The 19,080-nt window shown below is 38.0% G+C and overlaps 2 protein-coding genes and 2 non-coding genes across 4 annotated transcripts; all 4 read right to left on the reverse strand.

The window, feature by feature from the left end:
• Positions 1 to 869: 869 nt before the first annotated feature.
• On the reverse strand, positions 870 to 4,411 carry LOC133730399 (alpha,alpha-trehalose-phosphate synthase [UDP-forming] 1-like). Its single transcript, XM_062157999.1, has 4 exons — positions 4,093 to 4,411; positions 1,648 to 1,745; positions 1,131 to 1,519; positions 870 to 936 (listed from the first exon to the last, which is right to left on the reverse strand). The coding sequence occupies exons 1-4, from the start codon at positions 4,409 to 4,411 to the stop codon at positions 870 to 872; spliced, it is 873 nt and encodes a 290-aa protein (XP_062013983.1).
• A 4,342-nt stretch (positions 4,412 to 8,753) lies between these two features.
• LOC133740933 (beta-fructofuranosidase, insoluble isoenzyme CWINV1-like) lies at positions 8,754 to 13,591 on the reverse strand. Its single transcript, XM_062168866.1, has 7 exons — positions 13,225 to 13,591; positions 13,042 to 13,050; positions 10,787 to 11,655; positions 10,440 to 10,598; positions 10,014 to 10,261; positions 9,827 to 9,917; positions 8,754 to 9,175 (listed from the first exon to the last, which is right to left on the reverse strand). Exons 1-7 carry the CDS (start codon positions 13,418 to 13,420, stop codon positions 8,999 to 9,001), a joined length of 1,749 nt encoding a protein of 582 aa, XP_062024850.1. The 5' UTR covers positions 13,421 to 13,591; the 3' UTR covers positions 8,754 to 8,998.
• LOC133727574 (small nucleolar RNA Z266) lies at positions 12,489 to 12,582 on the reverse strand. The gene has a single exon (XR_009855255.1). It is a non-coding gene; the product is annotated as a small nucleolar RNA Z266 (small nucleolar RNA).
• LOC133727575 (small nucleolar RNA Z266) lies at positions 12,677 to 12,785 on the reverse strand. Its single transcript, XR_009855256.1, has one exon. It is a non-coding gene; the product is annotated as a small nucleolar RNA Z266 (small nucleolar RNA).
• Positions 13,592 to 19,080: the final 5,489 nt, after the last annotated feature.

Here is a 19,080-nt window from a genome sequence, read left to right on the forward strand (position 1 = left end):
AATACAAATGATGTCCCAACAAGGCTGACTCCTATAAATTGGTGTGAAGGAATAAGACTAAAAGAAAAATTACACGTACTCCATGACTATGTAGACATTATTGGCATCCTCAAATGCATCATAAAATCTGACCAGATTCTTATGTCTAGATAATGCTTTCAGTATTTTTACCTCTCTACAGACATCTTCAATAGCTATTGCTGTTGTCATCTGCAAATAATCACTTAATTAGTAACCAATACGACTTCAAACAAAAACTTGTGTGATGACCATATAATACGACTTCAAAGAGCTAAATTAGATAGGATACAGCAAGATAAGATCAATAAATTGAACCAATAATCTGATACAAGCAAAACCCAACAAGAGAAACAATCAAAATTTCCCTCCAAATTTTGATTGTTAACTTAATTAATGACTTAATTGTTAACTTGTGCAGTCAACAACAGAAATTCCTTTCCTAGTTATTGGATGCTAATTATTGCTTCTTCATTTTGGTCATTGAAATAGGGCTGAAAATATCTGCCTTGAAACTCATTTCATAATGTGATGAAACAAAAATGGATTGACAATATAACAGTACAGAACCTATTACAGGTTACCACTCATCGATGGTTATTCCAGATTTTCATAAATCATAACATTATTTGAGAGAGAAACAACAGTATTAGTTTACTTGATTAAAAAAAAAAAAAAATAAGAACATGTTGAATAATATAATTAGGGGCTTCTAGCCATGTGATGCCCACATATCATGGTCAGTAATAGAAAATTATGTGGCAATAGAATATAGTTTGAGCACATTAAGAGCAAACAATTATCATGGCTGAACGTTAATATTATGCATCAAGCATGATGGTCAGATAGGATCAAAGCCTTGCAACAGAGTTATCAGTTATTTGTTGATATTCTTGACAGATGGCATAATCCCCAACACTGATAGTGATTTTGGCAGTTAATATAGATAGTATGCACATTATGCTAGTGGAAACATGAAATACTTTCCCAATGTATATTCACAGATTACCAAGCTTGAGAAATCAAAGGATATGCCAGCTGCCAAGCGGCACTCTGTATCAACTATCTTAAGCAAAGTAAATCATATTGAGCAGAATGTAATCAATACTTACCCAACTAAATCAGCTGCAAGAACTGAGCGCAGGAGCTCTGATCGTGATGGCAGTGTCCTATGAATTTCAGAGGAAGGAAAGGGAGTGTGGAGAAACCAGCCGACTTTCATTTTGTTGTTATATTCCTTCAAGCATTTTGGAAGAAACAGAAGATGGTAGTCATGGCACCAAACAACATCACCCTCTTCATAGTGCTCATTAACTACATCTGCAAACATTTGATTTGCCTTCTTATATGCAGAAAATTGCGACTGGAAACTCCGAGTGGTAGCAAGTCGATCTTCTTGTGGAAGCCCAAGGTAATGGAAAAGGGGCCACAAAATATTGTTGCAATAGCCATTGTAATATTGATGAACAATCTTCTCATCAAGGAAGACGGGGATACACTTCTGCAGCCAACAGTACGAGTGAAACAGTGTGTTACAATGTTCAAGCACAATCACCTTGCAATTAGTGAAAAAGAGCTGGATCTATGTCTATGAATAGAGAAATAAAAATCCATGTACAGAATTTGAACCTTTTCAGCTAGAGCTTTAGTAAGTGCCCTCTGTCCAATATCATCTGGCACATTTACCCCTACCCATCCAATCCACCTTGCCTCAAACTCCTTTACACCTATAAACAACAACGAACATTACGAATTAGTTTCATATTTTGAGGGGGAAAACCGAATAATCATAAGTTAAAAGAACATGATAAGCACAGGATACAGACACTCTGTAGAGATTGAAGATCTTAAGCAGAGTAAGCAACAGTCTCAATAAGAGTTGAAAGAATCCAATTAGATAAAGGACCAGATCTGTGACCCAATAACATGTAATCAAAAGGAGCAAACTTTACATAAGAGAAAAGGAAGCAAAGGCAAAGAGATCGCAAAGCAAATGCAGAGAAAGAAAAGGTACCTCATAAACCAAGTCGAAGAGGGATCGGAGAGTCGGAGGCGATGAGGAAGGCTCGACGCGTTTCAGAACCCCTTTTTGATTAGAGAGAGAGAGAGAGAGAGAGAGAAGAAAACAAAGGGAAAAGAGGAATAAGGGATGCTGTGGTACGACCTCGAAGAAGAGCAGAAGCATAACGATGGAGGAGGCGAGAGTGATGACGCCGCCGGGAAGGCTACCACTGTCGAAATCTTCATTGATTTTGGGGTTGGTCCGTAGCTTGTTCAACATATTCTCCATAGTTTATAGAGAGAGAAAGTGAGAGTCGGGGGGGGGGGGGGGGGGGCCTTGGGTTTGAGGGAGGGGGATAGAGGGAGGGAGAGAGATAGGATTTGGAAGGAGTGAGAGTCATTAGGGTTCGAAAGTTTCAGAGAAAGTGAAAAAAGTTTCAGGTGTTGGAGGGAATGAAAGCTCAGAATGAAGGTGTCGCGCGAGACTAACGTTAGGGTTTTCTGTTTCAGTTTTGGGGTTGGGTGCAATTTTTTTTGTAAGTACGAAAGTTTTGAGTTTTAGTCCCCGCTTCTTCATTTCACTGAAAATATTTAGTGCTTTTTGCAGAAATAGGTTCCCGCAAATTTTCAAACAAAACTTTTAACACCGGTCATTTTAAGAACTGATGTTAATGATATACATTTAAATCGGTATTTTCGTAAAACGATGTTAGATTACTTTTTTACATCGTGGGCAAGTCTGACCGATTTAAAACATGCAATGTCTAATAACATAATTCTAGTAGTGTCTAGGGTTCCACACTCCCCATAATTCAGAAATTACTCCCTCATAACGTCAAGTTCTCTCTCCCTCTCTCCATCCTCTAGTGCATTCAACGTTTCAAGCAAGGAAGAAGAAGAAGAAGAAGCCATGACCATCACCATCCATCCTCCACCTTGAAGACTTGCTTCCAAGATTCAAGAATCCAAATGCCAAGCATCCATCCCCATCTCCATATCACGGTGTAATTCAATCTCTTTCTTTGTAACCTTGTTTGATTTCGTTGGAATTGTTCTAGTTGACAACAATGTTTGAACAAAGTTTAAATCCGAATTCTTATGATTGAATGATATTTTCGATTCCTTTGATTGTGATTCTAAGTTGCTTTTGTGAGATTGGTCAATTAAATTTGTTTGATTGATATCTTTTATATGTTTGTCTTAAATGGTTCGAAACTTCTAGGGTTTGCATATAATTGGTGCTAGGTTTAAGTTTATGATTCACCTAATAGTTTTGTAAACTTGAATCAAAAGTAGTAAATGTTTTGGACAAGAATTGAATTTAATTGAAAAGGATTGCAATTAGATGAACTTATTCATACTAAGTTGTGCACTTAAGTTGATAACATTTCTCTTGTTTATTGCGTTGAACATGTTTTGATTAGCTAGCTTTCTAGACTTTGATTGCATGTTTGATAGGATTGATCTAGGTGCTTTCACTTAGATTAATTAGTAAAGGAAAGTAAAATATGGAAAATCATTTGCTTCAAATGTTTTACATGATCAACTTCTTTCTCATGACTTGGAAGAACAATTGTAGGGTTGAATCGAATTTGATTATGGAATTGGTTTTGATCTTTGTTTCTTATGTTTCATTCTTGTATAAGTGTTTGTATATTTTCTTTCTTTTTATTTTAATTTTCGGACTCCTAAAACCTAAACCCTCCTTTTATTTCGTGAACTTGTAAATATCTTTGTAAATATTATACTTTGTTTTTATTTTAATTCTTTAATTGTTTGACAATGACAGGTGTACCCTCAATCCCCGGATTAGATCGATCCCTATTTGCCTATACTAATGATGATATTTTTAGGGTTAAATTATATGCTTGCTTTGAGCGTATCACCCAAATCCCTCAACAAGTGCCTTAACCACAACATCTCACAAACTCCACGAGCCATTCCTCTATATTCTGCTTCAGCACTAGAACGGGTCACAACCTTCTGCTTCTTACTCTTCCAAGTTCCAAGTAACTAAATTCCCACCTAAAAACGTAAAGTATCTAGAAGTGGACCGTCAATCGGTTATACAACCTGCCCAATTTGCATCTGTATACCCCAAAACATCCAAATGCCTATGCTTAGAAAACACCAACCCCCTTCCAGGAGCATACTTCAAGTACCTCAAGATCCAAACTACATCTTCCATATGAGCCTTAATAGGATTATGCATGAACTGACTCACAACACTAACTGCATAAGCTAAGTCTAGTCTAGTGTGTGATAAATAAATTAATTTTCCAACTAACCTCTGATATCTTGCCTTATTCGTGGGTACTTGATCTGGATACTCAGCTAACCGATGGTTCTGCTCAATGGGTGTGTCAGTTGGTTGGAAATCGAGCATACCCATCTCTACTAATAGGTCAAGGACATACTTTCTCTGGCTCAACATAATACAATCTTTTCCTCTAGCAACTTCAATTCCCAAGAAATATTTCAAACTCCCCAAGTCTTTCATTTCAAATTCTGCTGACAATGCACTCTGCAACTTCTTAATCTCCTCAAGATCATTACCTGTCACCACCATGTCATCCACATAAATAATTAAAGCTGTAACTTTACCCTTCTGATGTCTAAGGAATAGGGTATGATCTTAATTGCTCTGCATGTACCCAATCCTCCTCATGAATGTCGTGAATCGACCAAACCAAGCTCTTGGAGATTGTTTGAGGCCATATAGGGACTTCCTTAAATGACACACCACCTTGACTCCAGTGGAAGTACCGTATCCCGGAGGCAAGTCCATGTATACTTCTTCATTCAAATCACCATGCAAGAAGCCATTTTTAACATCAAATTGTTGCAGAGGCCAATCAAGATTAGCTGCTATAGACAGAATTACTCGGATTGTATTGATCTTTGCTACTGGTGCAAAATTTTCATCAGTCCACACCATACTTCTGGGTATAACCCTTTGCTACTAGCCTTGCCTTATATCTGTCCACCAAACCATCTGAATTGTGCTTCACTGTATACACCCATTGGCACCTAACTGTTTTCTTTCTAGGAAGTAGTGATACTAACTCCCACGTTTGATTTTTCTCAAGTGCATCCATCTCCACAACCATTGCTTTTGCCCACTTCTCGTCCTTCATTGCATCCTGCACTTTACTAGGAAGTGACACAGAAGATTATTGATTCACAAAGGCTACATATGGTTTAGACAACCTATCAGTAGACACATAATTAACTACAAGATATTTGGTCTTAGCACACAAACTTGGTTCATATTTCTTGGCAGGCTGACCACGATTGGACCGCTCTGGTAAGTCTCGTGTTTGAACATGTGTAGAATCAGTTAAAGGAGTAACACTATTAGACAAAGGTGGATTATGGGACAAAGGCAAACTACTACGTACCTCATATGAAGATTGAACAGGGGAGACCACTGATGGAGAGGGAGAGATTGAATGATTAGGATCTTCTTCTTGAAGGGTAAACGATTCGGCAATTGTCTTTTCTGTTTTGGAATTCACAATGCTCTGTTCGGCAGTTGCATGGCGAAGGGTAAACGATTCAGCAATTGCCTTTTTTGTTTCAGAACTCGCAATGTTATGTTCGGCAGTTGCATTGCGAAGGGTAGACAATTCAGCAATTGCCTTTTCTATTTCGGAACTCGCAACGCTCTGTTCGGCAATTGCCTTTTCTGTTTCTGCAGGAGTGTCGTTGGTTTATGGGCCACTGGACATTTCCTCTTCACTAAACGATCAATCGTTTGATATAAAGCGATTGATCGTTGGCCCTGTTTGGTACTATCCTTCATAAAAAAACACCCTGCTCCCCCTAACTATGAGTCGTAGAAGGTGGAAAATAACATGTATCCTCACTAAATGTCACATCCATGGTGACATAAAATCGTTGAGAGGGAGGATGATAACACTTGTATCCTTTCTGCTGGGTCCCATACCCGATAAAGACACACTTGAGAGCCCTTGCATCTAACTTGGAACGTTGGTTCTTATAGAGATGGACATAGGCTACACAACCAAAGACACAAGCAGGAAGCAGGGTATTAAGAGAAGGAATAGAGACATAACTAGACAATACCTCAAATGGAATACGACCTTGAAGAGAGGAAGATGGGAGACGATTAATAAGATGGGAGGCACACAACACTTCCTCTCCCCAAAGGTATTTAGGCATATTGGCACTAAGGAGAAGGACGCGACCCATGTCTAACAAATGACGATTCTTCCGCTCAGAGACCCTATTATGTCCTGGTGTTTGTGGGCAAGTGGTTTGGTGAACAATTCCATGAGATTGAAAGTAATCACAAAATGAATGATTAACAAACTCCCCCCCATTATCAGACCGAAATATCTTAATACAAGCATCATATTGGGTACGGACAAGATTATAAAAAGCTATAAAGGCAGAGAAGACTGCATCTTTTGACTTAAGTAAAACAATCCAAGTCAATCTTGTGAAATCATCAATGAATAAAACAAAATAACACATTCCAGAAAGGGTTGAATGTTTGGAAGGTCCCCATAAATCCGAATGAATCAATTCAAATGGCATTGTACTAGAATGAAAACTGGAAGGATAGCTAGACCTATGACTCTTAGCTACATCACAAGTCTCATAATGCAAGCTAGACTCCTTTATTCCCAAAAGCAAAGAGGGCATGGACTTCTTCATAACTCCAAAGGATGGATGGCCTAAATGGCGATGCCACAACCACAACTCATTCAACCGATCAGAACTCAATGTCAGGGCAACAGGGTTTTGTAGACTTGTCGGTGCTTGTGTCTGTCCTACGTACATGCAATCCAAGTGAAACAGTCTCTTCCTCAGGTCTCCCTTGCCAATTATCACCCGAGTGCACATATCCTGAAAGATGACATACATAGGATAAAAGGTTACGGAACATTTGTTTTGTGTATTCAATTGAGACACAGATAAGAGATGATGCAACAAAGATGGTACAAAGATAACATTATGAAGAGTAATGGAAGGTGTAACCTGGACAAACCTAATTCCTAAGACTGGGAAAGACTCACCATTGGCATTAGAGACATTTGTTATGGATGGGGATGACAACTTAACAAAGAAAGACTTATCATAGGTCATATGATCAGACACACCTAAATCAATTATCCATGTATTACTACTAGTAAAGCCAGAAACATTTAAAGCAACACCAATTTTACCTCGATTTTCCTGAGCTAGGGAAACATTACCCATAGTTTGATCTTGGCCCTCCACGCCATAGAACTCAGGTTCTTGCACCTGCACCAGTTGGATTGCCGCCTTGCTTTTCTGACCAATGTTATTCCCTTTCCAACCAGAGTTATTAGAGTTGAGTCTTAGCAACTTGGGGCATTGACTCTTGTAGTGGCCAATAGTTTTACAATAGTTGCAATTCCCCTAACTCATGAATGAAACTGGCCCCCTGTTATAATTCTGACTTGGTTGATACCTTTGATTGTTGATGTTTTGAACAATCACAACATCATGAGGGGCGGAAGGAGAGCCTCGTTTCCTCCATTGAACAGTTAACTAAGGGGCAAATCTGCCATTCTTCTTCTTCAAACAGTAACACAAATCACAAACTTTGACACGACTAAGAAAGGAGAGGCTAATGGCAAGGTGTTGCAAATTAACTTTAGTGTTTTAGAGCAAAAGGAACAGAGGACGAAAACAAAGGACAAACTCTTAAAGAGTACAAAGACAAATTTGTAGCGGAAACAAACGAACAGAGTCCAGATGGATCTCTGCTCTGATACCAAGTTAAACAGAACAAAGGCAAAGAGGAAGTTTGAGAATTTCTGATGTATTGATCTTCTTAAAGACGGAGTACATATACAAAGTATACGCAATTCTAATAGGAAACTAATTACACCATGATATTCTCCCCCTTAACTACATAATATTCTCCTTAACTATACAATCCTAATTATACTACAATTTCTAGAATTATGGAGAGTGACTCACGCCAACACATACTAGCGTATCAGTTGTTCCTGCTCATTCCATCTTTCTTCTTCAAGTTCCAATGCCAATGGGAACAACATCTCAGCGCATAGAACAACATCTTCAATCTTCCTTTTCAATGAAAATGATCCTAAACAAACTCAAACTATCATTTTGAATTCCATGCAATATATTAACAGTAGAACTTAAAACTTCAGAAAATCATCAGTTTATGGTCAGTTGTTTGATTTGCTAAAACACAACCAATAACTAACAACCTGCTGTAGGGGTATTCGTTTAGTTATTGTTTGTGAAATGGTGATTTAAGGTCGACTACGATAGGCTGCAAAGAAACAATGTGGTGATCTAAGGTCCTGCTGATATATTGTACTCCTAACACTACCATACACAAAAGAACAGTAGAAGCCATAATTGTATTCCTAACACCATATACCTCACCCAATTATCAAATGCAGGAAAGATATCATGAGAAACCGAACAAACTGAACAAAGCACTCACCTCTGCTCCTGTAAGTGCTCAGTCGTGGCTTGCTCCCCTCTTCCAGCTTCACCAAGCAATTACATCAATCCGCACACAAATCACAAGCAAAGTTTCCCAATTCAATCAGCAATGCCAAGCATCCAAAATTTGCTCGACACACTCACACACACATACATACGTATATAGGGTCGATGTTCATTCACTAGAGCTTAAGAGTCATTTTGATCGTAACCACTAATACATTTTTAATTGGCATTATTACTCAAACAGTTAGTAAATAAAATAAATTTCCTATTGAACAAGAAATGAGATACATATTGTTAGCAATTAAAATGACACAGATATACACATATAATTGGACTTTGATCATAGAAATGGCAAGCACATAAAACTGGCCCGCAAAAGTTCATTCGGCTCTCATATCAATCATCTAATTTAAGAGGCACTACAAGCAGTTTAGTCACGTATAACAATCAGCACTTCCTCCACACTTCCACTCCACTACTTTTCTAATCTTTCTCAATTTATTTTAGCGGTTTTCAAGCTCCACACACTTCCTGCGATTTTGACACTCTCACTTCCATAGTTGAAAGCATATAAGTGGGTATCACCATCAACAGCCAATGTAGGATAAACCCTAGCTGTTATGCACGCCTTGCCTTCTCCACCAAAGCTCTCCACTATAGAGTGATCAATCTGCAACATTTTCAAGTGCGTGAGGATACAAATTTGTTTCATGAATTGGGTTTAAAAGAAAAGAGTGAAGGGAACCATGTATAAAGTGCAAAGTGTAATATATATATGCAACTATCAGTCGTGCACAAAAAATGGGATGGACCTTTTGCATATATGCTAGCTACATCCCTTCCCTTATCGTGAAGAGTTGAACTGTTTTGATCAAGGGAAAGGGACACCTATATAGTTTTTTGGAATATAACCCATTTGTTAGTGGTCCAAGAACACCTATTTACTGTTATCATAACTTATCAAAAACATGCAATAGGAATATTCTGAAACACATAAAGCATACGGCAGTGACTCACAGACTAATGTATTACGTCAAGCTTTAGAATTTTCTGATAAGTTTACATAATTCTAGCTATATTTTCTTAGAAAATCAAATACAATATGCAAGATGTAAAAGTCCAAAGGCAGGATAGTTGCATGAGTGTTCAAGTTACAAGGAAAATGTGTAGATTCTCAAAAACTTTGATGCACAAAGTTATGGTGGGAAAGACTTTTAAACTGGAAGACTATATATGGAAGTCATGATAATGGTGGAAAAACTCAACTTTTCAATAAAGAAATACCAGTTCATATATTAAACTGTGCTTCATAGCAACTTACCAAGCTTCTTAGCGACAGCTTCTCATGAAGAGGATCCACATTTACAAATGCCCCATAAGTAGTCTTATCATTATGTTGATTTAAGGAAGACCTGCCACACAAACCAAATAAAATAAAATTTGATGATATGGGGTTGAAAATATAAATTTGTAAATGGGACTAGAGAATGACTAAGAGAGAAAGAGACCTGCTTTGGTCACTGCACATAAGCACCACATATTTGTTGTAATTGTTGTGAGACTTGAAGATTCTATAGAAGACTGCTGTGTTTTCTTTCAAGTCCTTTGAAGCCAAAGCGAACAATCCAAATGGTCCAAGACCACCTTTCACCGAGGCACCCTTTTTGCTACATAAAATTTGTGGATTAATCCAGCTTGGATCCAACGCTTCTGCTTTCCTGAAGTCACTTATCTCAAATGCGACTTCTACATCAGCCTGTAAAACCAAAGATCACCCAACAAAAGCAAAAGAACACCAAAAGTTAAAGAGTTTATACCAATTAAGTTAGATATATCAATTTTGTGCTTTTTACTACACGTAGCAGAAACCCAATACTCTAAATGGCTAAACCTAAACAGAAGCAAAAAAGAAGAATAAGATAAAATAGTCATACTTGGGCTGCTGTGACACCAAGTACTTCCCTAAGTGATTCTCCCTTAAGCACAATGCTTGGCAACTTGACCTCAGTTGTTCTAAGCTTTTCAAGCTCTACTACAGGCCATTGCACCAACTGTTTCCCAAACTTATCAAGCACAATGGTCCTTGGAATTGCCTGCAAGAGTAGCCAATTTGAATACAATAAGTCTTAATTCATAAGCTAGCTCATTGAAGACTATTCTATGCCAATAATAACCATTGATTATGATACCCCATTTCCATACTTGGTAGGTCTACACCATTGACCAATTGTTAAATGTAATTGGATATGCAAAGCTATTATAAAATATAAGGAAACAATACCTGGAGTCCAGACCATCCTTTCCTGATGTCACTTTTGGGATTTGAGGATTCATTAATCCATCCCCACAAGATCCTGCGGTTCTTAGCACTGTCGAAGAAGGTTTTTGAAGCATAGAACTTGCCATAATCATATCTCAAACCAGAATCACTCTCAACTGATCCCTCATCTGGGATATAGATATCCTTGCTCGGGTTATATGTACCAATTACATAATACTCTTTTCGAGTATCGTTAAGGCTGATCTTGAAGACGTGCTTGACATGAGGACCATATGTGGATGTGTCAACACCAACACCAGTAGAACTATCTTTTAGAACCGGAAAGAAATCGGGGCACTCCCACATGCCAGCTTTCTTTTGTGAATGAAGTGGATGTTTTGCCTTCACCCAGTAGAGAAAATCTTTGCTCCTGTACAAATAAGCCACTCCCGCTTGGTTCCTTAAACTCCCAATAACTAATCTCCAATGCTTGTCGGGACCAAGCCATGCTGTGGTGGGGTCCCTAAAAGCAGTAGCATTGATTTGGTTGGCTAGGGTTGGAGATATCAGAGGGTTTTGTGGGATTTTGATCCATTCACTAAGAAATGGGTCTGAGAGGTTTTTAGGAAATGCCAAGTTTTGGACTTGTTGGTGTTGGCGGTTGATTCCGGTGTATAAAATGGCTGGCTTGCCTCCAGGGAGGATTGTGGCGGATCCCGACCAGCAGCCGTTGATATCGAACGGCTGTGATGGGTAGATAGCAGCTTCATGTGGGATCCAGTTGACAAGATCAGTTGATGTCGAATGTGCCCAAACAATGTTGCCCCAAACTACACCTTTGGGATTGTATTGATAAAAAAGATGGTAAATTCCCTTGTAAATCAATGGCCCTGAAAAGAGAGTAATAGGCAAGACGTTAGTACAAGGTGTGGCCAAAGATAAACGGGCCAAGCATATAAATCCACCAATCAGTACTGTTTGACTTGTTATACCATTCCTCTACGTGACCACATCAATTAATGCATCATATTTATTTTGAGGAAAATAAAGAAAAACTAATTTTATTAGCGAAAGCTTTACAATATCAAAGCTCCAATAAGAGACTAAGAGAGTAATAGCACATTGTAAATTAGTAGTAGTTCAGTAAACTCTCTAAATACTCATCAGCAAAACACCAATCCTATGCAGAAAATGGCCACCTCAGGAACCTTATATTGATTCGAATCCAGGAGCTGACACTATGAAGTCAGTTCTTAGGCTCTTAGCTTGTGTACAATCCTTTTACCAATTCACTGATTCGAATTTGTATGCAATTTACTATCAGCATATATATGCAGAATATCTTAACTTTAAGAATCTCCACACTTCGGACAATTCAAAGTCAGATTACTCACTAATTATGCTAAACACATGATTAATTTCAATAGTTTGTCAACCTGCTACCTCATATCATATAGACTGGTGATGAACATCTTACAGCTAGTGTAGACTGTGAATAAGAACTAGGTTGGAATGTCTACAAGACAACAAAATAACTTCAAGAAGACAACACATTTTGTATCGTAGTTTAGTATCAAATTCCACGTTCATATATGAACTCTGTTTTTACTCTGGAGTTTGAAGCTAACCCATGATATAAGGGCATTCCGGAATCGAAGAGCACTACTGCAACCATCACAAACACAGAACTCAAAGAACAAAATTTAGTTGATTGACCAATGATGCTAGGCAAGTCAGACATGTTATGCCTCAAACAATTGAGTTCAAAAATAGATTTCTCTTTTCACACATCTGATTGAATCACCCTCTTGCCAAACTCATTTCAAACATCAACTTAAAAGCTACCTAAAAATAACGATCTTACGAACATAGCAAACAACTAGGAGAACTAAATAAAGATATACTACGTTCGTGGGCAAGTCAGACAAGTTAATTTATGCCTCAAAAAATTTAAGTTCACGAAAATTAAGGAGTTCCCATTTCACACATCTAATTAATTGAATCATCAATCTTGCCAAACACAACCAATTTACATTTATCTAGAGAGAGAATATCATTTCCTAAGCACATTCCAAAGATAACAAATTCACCCACAATGCAGACAATTAAGATAATTGAAATCTAAATAGATTGTGATGGTAGGCAAGTCAGACAAAATCAGTCCATCACATTACTTTCATAGAAAATGAGAACCAAGCCGAAGCCCAGAAAACACAATTAACTATACAAAAAATCACTGCAGAAAATAGAGCTCAGGGAGGGAGAAAGTAACTAACCATTTGGATCTGTGAGAAAAAGCCAATTTGTCCATTTCCACAGTTACAACAAGTCAAATGTGAAAAACAAGAAGCAAAGAACAAACTGTTAGAGTTGTAAACAATAAACTAAGACAAGGACAGGTGCAAGAAGCTACAGAAAATGCAGAGAGAAAATTGAAGATACGTTGAAGATATACATACCATTGATCCAGTTCTTGGGAGGCTGGAAATGATAGCCTGTTCTATAAGGCTCTTTAGCTTGGGGCTGTGTTGAAGTTAGTTGGGTAGTTTGAAGGTTGTCATGGACATGGTGGGAAGCTTGAAGCTCAACAACACCATAAGAAAGGGCAAGTGAAAGAAAGCAGAATTGCCAAAGAGAGGATATCATCATCGCCATATTGGCTTTGTGGAGGTTTGGAAAATAAGGGTACCCAATGTGGGTGTTTATAGGCCAGAAACACTTGTCAAGGGAGGTGATCTTTTGTTTCGTTTCTTTTTTTTCTTTTTTTCTTTTTTTCTTTGGTGGAAGTTAAGGAAGGAGGGTTTTAAAGAGATGGTTAGATGTGGAACAATCTGTGCTCTATCTTCACAAAATGACTAGGAGCTGCTAGTTATATTAAGCCAAGGAGCTGCAGAATGCAGAAATTCTACACGTGGCAGCTAATAAACTAACAATTAGCTAACAACTAAACCAGCTTAATCAACAAGTAATTACCACGTAGAGTAACAAAGAAATTACTGAATGGAATAGTAACTTTAACAGCTTTCTGGGATTGAGACGTGGATCATTTCTCTAGGATGCTCCTCCCTACAGGATACACACAGGAAATGCATCAAGATTTATGACATTGATACACATTTGCTATATATAACATGTGGATCTCGGAACTCATAGCTAGATGAAATTAAATCTTCATCACCTCTTCGTATAGAGTATTAGAGATTTTAATTGTGTGTGAGAAATAGGGAGGAGTTCGGTTGTAGTTGTGTGTATCCTGTGTTGAGTGGGTGGGATTAACTGTAGCTTAGCCAATATGATTCTTGTAGCATCAAACCCATATAGGTAAACCCCCATAAGGAAGAGGGTTAATTGTCATGTTGTTGATGCCAACCACGTATTTATCCCTTCAATAATGATATCTAGCTACCAAGCCCCAGTCTCCCTCTGCAGTACGTAGTCTGGACATTAATGAGAATACATGTTTTAAACTGCTGGTCATTAATTTTCTGCAGGAAATCAGATCATCATGCCTATAGCTAGGAACTTTAGTTTCTTAAAAACTAGTGAAATTAAAGATTGTATTACTAGATTGAGGTGAAATTGACAAATATACCCTAGCTAGCTGCTAGCATGGCCTGCATGATAAAGCACAAGTAACCCTAAAATAGAAGGAAGAGCTGCACACATAGGAGCTTCCTATAGAGATTAGAGAGGGTCCAACCACACATTGATTCCTTGTTAAATAATATGATAGCTCTCTCTCTCTCTCTCTCTCTCTCTCTCTGCTATTTACATGCAGGGCTGCGGGCACTGGAACTGCAGAAGACAAAATGGAAGAAAAAATTAATTTTTAATACCGAAGTACCAAACTCGAAAAATTAAAAAAGAAAAGAAATTATGGAAAGCGGACTCGTTTTTTGTTCGATATATATGGAAAGCGAACGTTGGCGCTTGGTTTGTTGTGGAATTTAATTATAGCCACCAGTAATTTATAGTCACTACATGGATTTTAATCTGGGCAGTGAATATTAATTTAAAAAAATATATATCTTTTTCTCACGAGAAATTTAAAATTAAATTACTTGATATACGTTCAAATTATGCTGTCTCGGTCTCATATGATTGAGTGTATATTCAAATTTCTGAAATAGAGAGGGGTATGATTGTGATTTAACTCATTTAAGGAATGAGTGTATATCTTGTTGCATCAAACCCTGCTTACCATAGCTAATAAGATATCCCGGCCCAAACCTTAGCTATACCCCCAGTTTATAGGTAAGACCGTAAAGACTAAAGAGCTTTCTATAGAGAGGGTCCAACGACACATTCATTTCTTCTTAAATAATTATTCCTTCTCTCTCTCTCTCTCTCTCTCTCTCTTATTACATGGGGGCACTACTTCTGTGAGACTGTGTCCCAATTTTGTACTTGTATAATATCGCCACACGTCTTACCACTAACACCAAGTTAACTCTGTTAGCTAAAATTATTATTTATTTAACAAAAATTAATTAATTAGAGGTGATCTCCTCCTGTCCAAAGAGATTCTGTAGCCCCATTTTTTGACGATGGTGATCAACTTTATCTTCCTCTTCAATGGAAAAACTTCATCTTCCTGGCCCTCCAACGAAAAACCTTTTTCAACTTCAATTTAATTTCTTCATTTTTCCAAACACATATTCGATAATCACGTCCTCCTCCTCGCCCTCACCCTCGCCCTCACCCTTGCTAAAAGTGAGGCTGACGATGTTCACGTCAATGCAAGATAGGCTAACAATACTAATAGACATGCAAGTGTTGGTATCATTTCACACTCCCAAAACTATACAAGTGAGGCTAACGATGGGCATGATAAGTGAGGCTTGCAGTATGTATGTCGACATTTTGCAGTATGTATGTCGACATTAACTGAGGCAAAAGGTGTCAATGTCAAGTGAGACTAATTAACGGTGATCATAACAAGTGAGGCTGTTGATGCCCATAACAAATGAGCATGTCAAGTGAGGCTCATGATGCCCTTAGCAAGTGCTCATGTCCACGTCCATGCAAGTGATGATGCTAACAGTGCTCATCGTAGCGAGCTTAGGCACACCAAAAAATGTCGGATGTGTTTTTTTTTTTTTGACTTTGTAAAAACCAAGTAGAGCAATATAGTTTGGGCCTTGGTCAGTTGGTTTCTGTGGTATGGTGACCTACTTTTGGTGAGGACTAGATTGGTCTTATAGTTTGGCCAATATACGATCGACGGTACCAAAACGTATGATATCATTGATATGGAATGCTGCCCTGAACTTATCCTTGATATCTACTCTTTAATGATCGATGCATGTGATTAGCGGACTATGCTTCACAGAATGTGCTATGGAGGAAGCAGCCGCGATTTAATAGACTCGATAATGAATTACGACTCAAATACGATCGATTTTTTTACAATACACGCATCATGGTTATCTGTGTGTAGTCTTCACACCAAAAAAATTACTGCTCAATTAAACCTCATTTTCTTGGCAAAACCCTATATTCATACGTACGCTCCTAATCAATGTCTTTGTTGCATAAAACATTTTTAGCAATGCTAGCTATTTTTGAGTCAAATTTTAGCTAAAGTAGCTAAAAAGTCATTTTAGCTAGTCACTTTAGAATTACGTCTGCATCAATGCTCTCTATTTTAGTTAGTTTTGATTTTATAACAAATTACCACTACCTACACTTTTAGCCCATAAATTACCATCAGCAAGTTTTTTTTTTTTTAATTCCCATATGCTAGTGTGCAAGGCCCATGTGCAAGGTATTATCCACTGCGGTCAGATTCCTTCCCTTTTTGAATTATTTCTACTGACAAGTAAATTACGAAACTGCCCTTGTGGTTTGGATAATGTGAATTAACACTGCTGAATATCAGTAGCATTATGAAGAAAAAATATCTCTACATTCCATCTTTGTTTTTCTTAGAAACAAGTCATTTATTTAATAATTCCAAAAACTATTTGTACATATTACAATATGAAACTTGAACACTATCATTTATCTCTGGCTTTGCTGCTTCCACATACAAGCAGTAGTGTACTGATCCCCAGTAGTATATCACCCCCAGCAGTATACTGACCCCTCAGTAGTGTACTGATCCCCAGTAGTATACTGGCCACCAATAGTATACTAGCCTGGCCTTCTCGCGTTTGCTCACTTTAACATTGCTTTCATTAGCTCTATCCTGCAAGTCAATCGACAACACAGAGCATAAGGGATGATAAAGTGTGCCCAAAAATGCTTTGGCGATTACAACTCTAATCTTTTCTCTTCACATATGTTGAAACAACTCTAATCCTTTCTCTTCAATAATCATAGCATTCAAACACATAAGAACTATCACTAAACATGGAGCCTAATCCTTATAGTTTCTTCCATTTCTTTCTGAGTCAAAAATTGGAAAAGAAAAAACAAAAAGAATTAAGTAGATGATACAAGCAGCAAATTTTGCAACTAATTCATGAACTTGCAATAACATAGAACCAAAAAAAGCAACAATTTTTTTGTCAAACTAACATTAACACAACACCACCAATCCAATAAGAAAGTACCATAAACACAAAACTAAAGCATTACACAAAACCACCAATCCAATAAGAAAGTACCATAAACACAAAACTAAAGCTACTGACCCTCAATACAAAACTGATAATCAGACTATAGCTACTGACCTGCAAACAAAATGTTGCTGAGTCCTGTAGAAATAACAAACAAATTAAGATCCAATAAGAAAGTACCATAAATACAAAACTAAAACTACTGACCTGCAATACAAAAGTGATAATCAGACTATAGCTACTGACCTGCAAACAAAATGTTGCTGAGTCTTGCAGAAATAACAAACAAATTAATATCAGTACAGCTCCACCAAATTGCAAAAGCCTCAGAATTTCTCAACCAAAATTTCTCAGCTAAAGCTACTAAGCATAATCGAATTTCGACAGTGTTGAATGCATAATCAGACTATAGCTACTGACCTTCAAGACTATAGTTACTGACCTGCCGGTGTCGAGCCCTTGCTTCGCCGCCGGGGTCGCTTGCTTGGTTCTCCGCCGGGATCGCGCCCTTGCTTTGCCGCCAGGGTCGCGCCCTTGCTTCGCCGTCGGGGTCGTGGCCATGCTTCTCCGCCGGGGTCTCGCACTTGGTTCGTCATCTGGGTTGTGCGCTTGGTTCTCCGCCGGGGTCGCGCGCTTGGTTCGCCGCCGGGGTCGTTCGCTTGGTTCGTCGCCGGGGTTGTTAGCTTGGTTCACCGCCGGGGTCGTGCGCTTGGTTCGCCGCCAGGTCGCGCACTTGCTTAGCCTCTAGGTTGCGCGCTTGCTTCACCGCTGGGTTGCATCCTTGCTTTGCTGCCGGGTCACGCCCTTGCTTCACCGGAGCCCTAGATGTTTTGATTTTCAGACGGTTTAGATTTTGGGGTCGCTTTGATTTTGGGAGAAATGGTTTATATTAGTCAGTGGCATGTTTCGTAATTTCTTAATATTTGAGTGTTCTTTCTTTATGATGGGCTAATGGTTGTTGACCGCACGGGCTCCATGTTTTGGAGTCTGCTATTGGTAAATAATAGTGTGATCATATTGTAGTTATTGGTCATTAACTCATGAATTTATATTATTTTTTAAATGAATATTAAATAATTTAAATGTATTTATAAATTACATAAAATAACTTAAAATGAATGTTTTAAATTATAGAGAGCCTCATCCCGCTCTCTATATTTAGGAGAGACATAGCTAAAAGTTATAATAGAGAGCCACTAGGAGTCTGGTGCAGCAGCTAAAATAGATGAAAAGTTAAACATGCTCTCCAAAATAGCTAAGGAGCCACAAAAGAGAGTCTGCTAAATATGCCCTTAATTTAACTAGGTCTATCCGCGTACCAATTCCATGCGGGTTTTTATGTACACTATACCATATATATACCCATGAAATTATCAATATGAATGGAAATCTTTAAATCTAGCTATGACTTAATTTGCAAAGGGTGACTTTAATTTATATATCTGTGATCAAGACTTGGTATTGGTACTACTGTATTTGATATCGTGATTTATGACACCAATACAAGACAAATAGCTAAGAGGATTTGCCTATATATCATGCATTGATCATCCTAATTGACATTTTATCTGTCTTCCCAATATTGTAGTGATTAAATGTTTTCCCAATTAATCTCTTTTGTCTTATATATTCTTTTTTTGATTTTTTGAATAAAGAGCTAGTGCGGCTGCACTCAACCTTAATTAATAAAACTGTTGAATACAAGGGGGGACATTAAGCCTAAACCCCTTGATTACAAAAGCATCTAGAGAA

The sequence above is a fragment of the Rosa rugosa genome, chromosome 1 (assembly GCF_958449725.1).
Source record: "Rosa rugosa chromosome 1, drRosRugo1.1, whole genome shotgun sequence".
NCBI classification, from domain to species: domain Eukaryota; kingdom Viridiplantae; phylum Streptophyta; class Magnoliopsida; order Rosales; family Rosaceae; genus Rosa; species Rosa rugosa.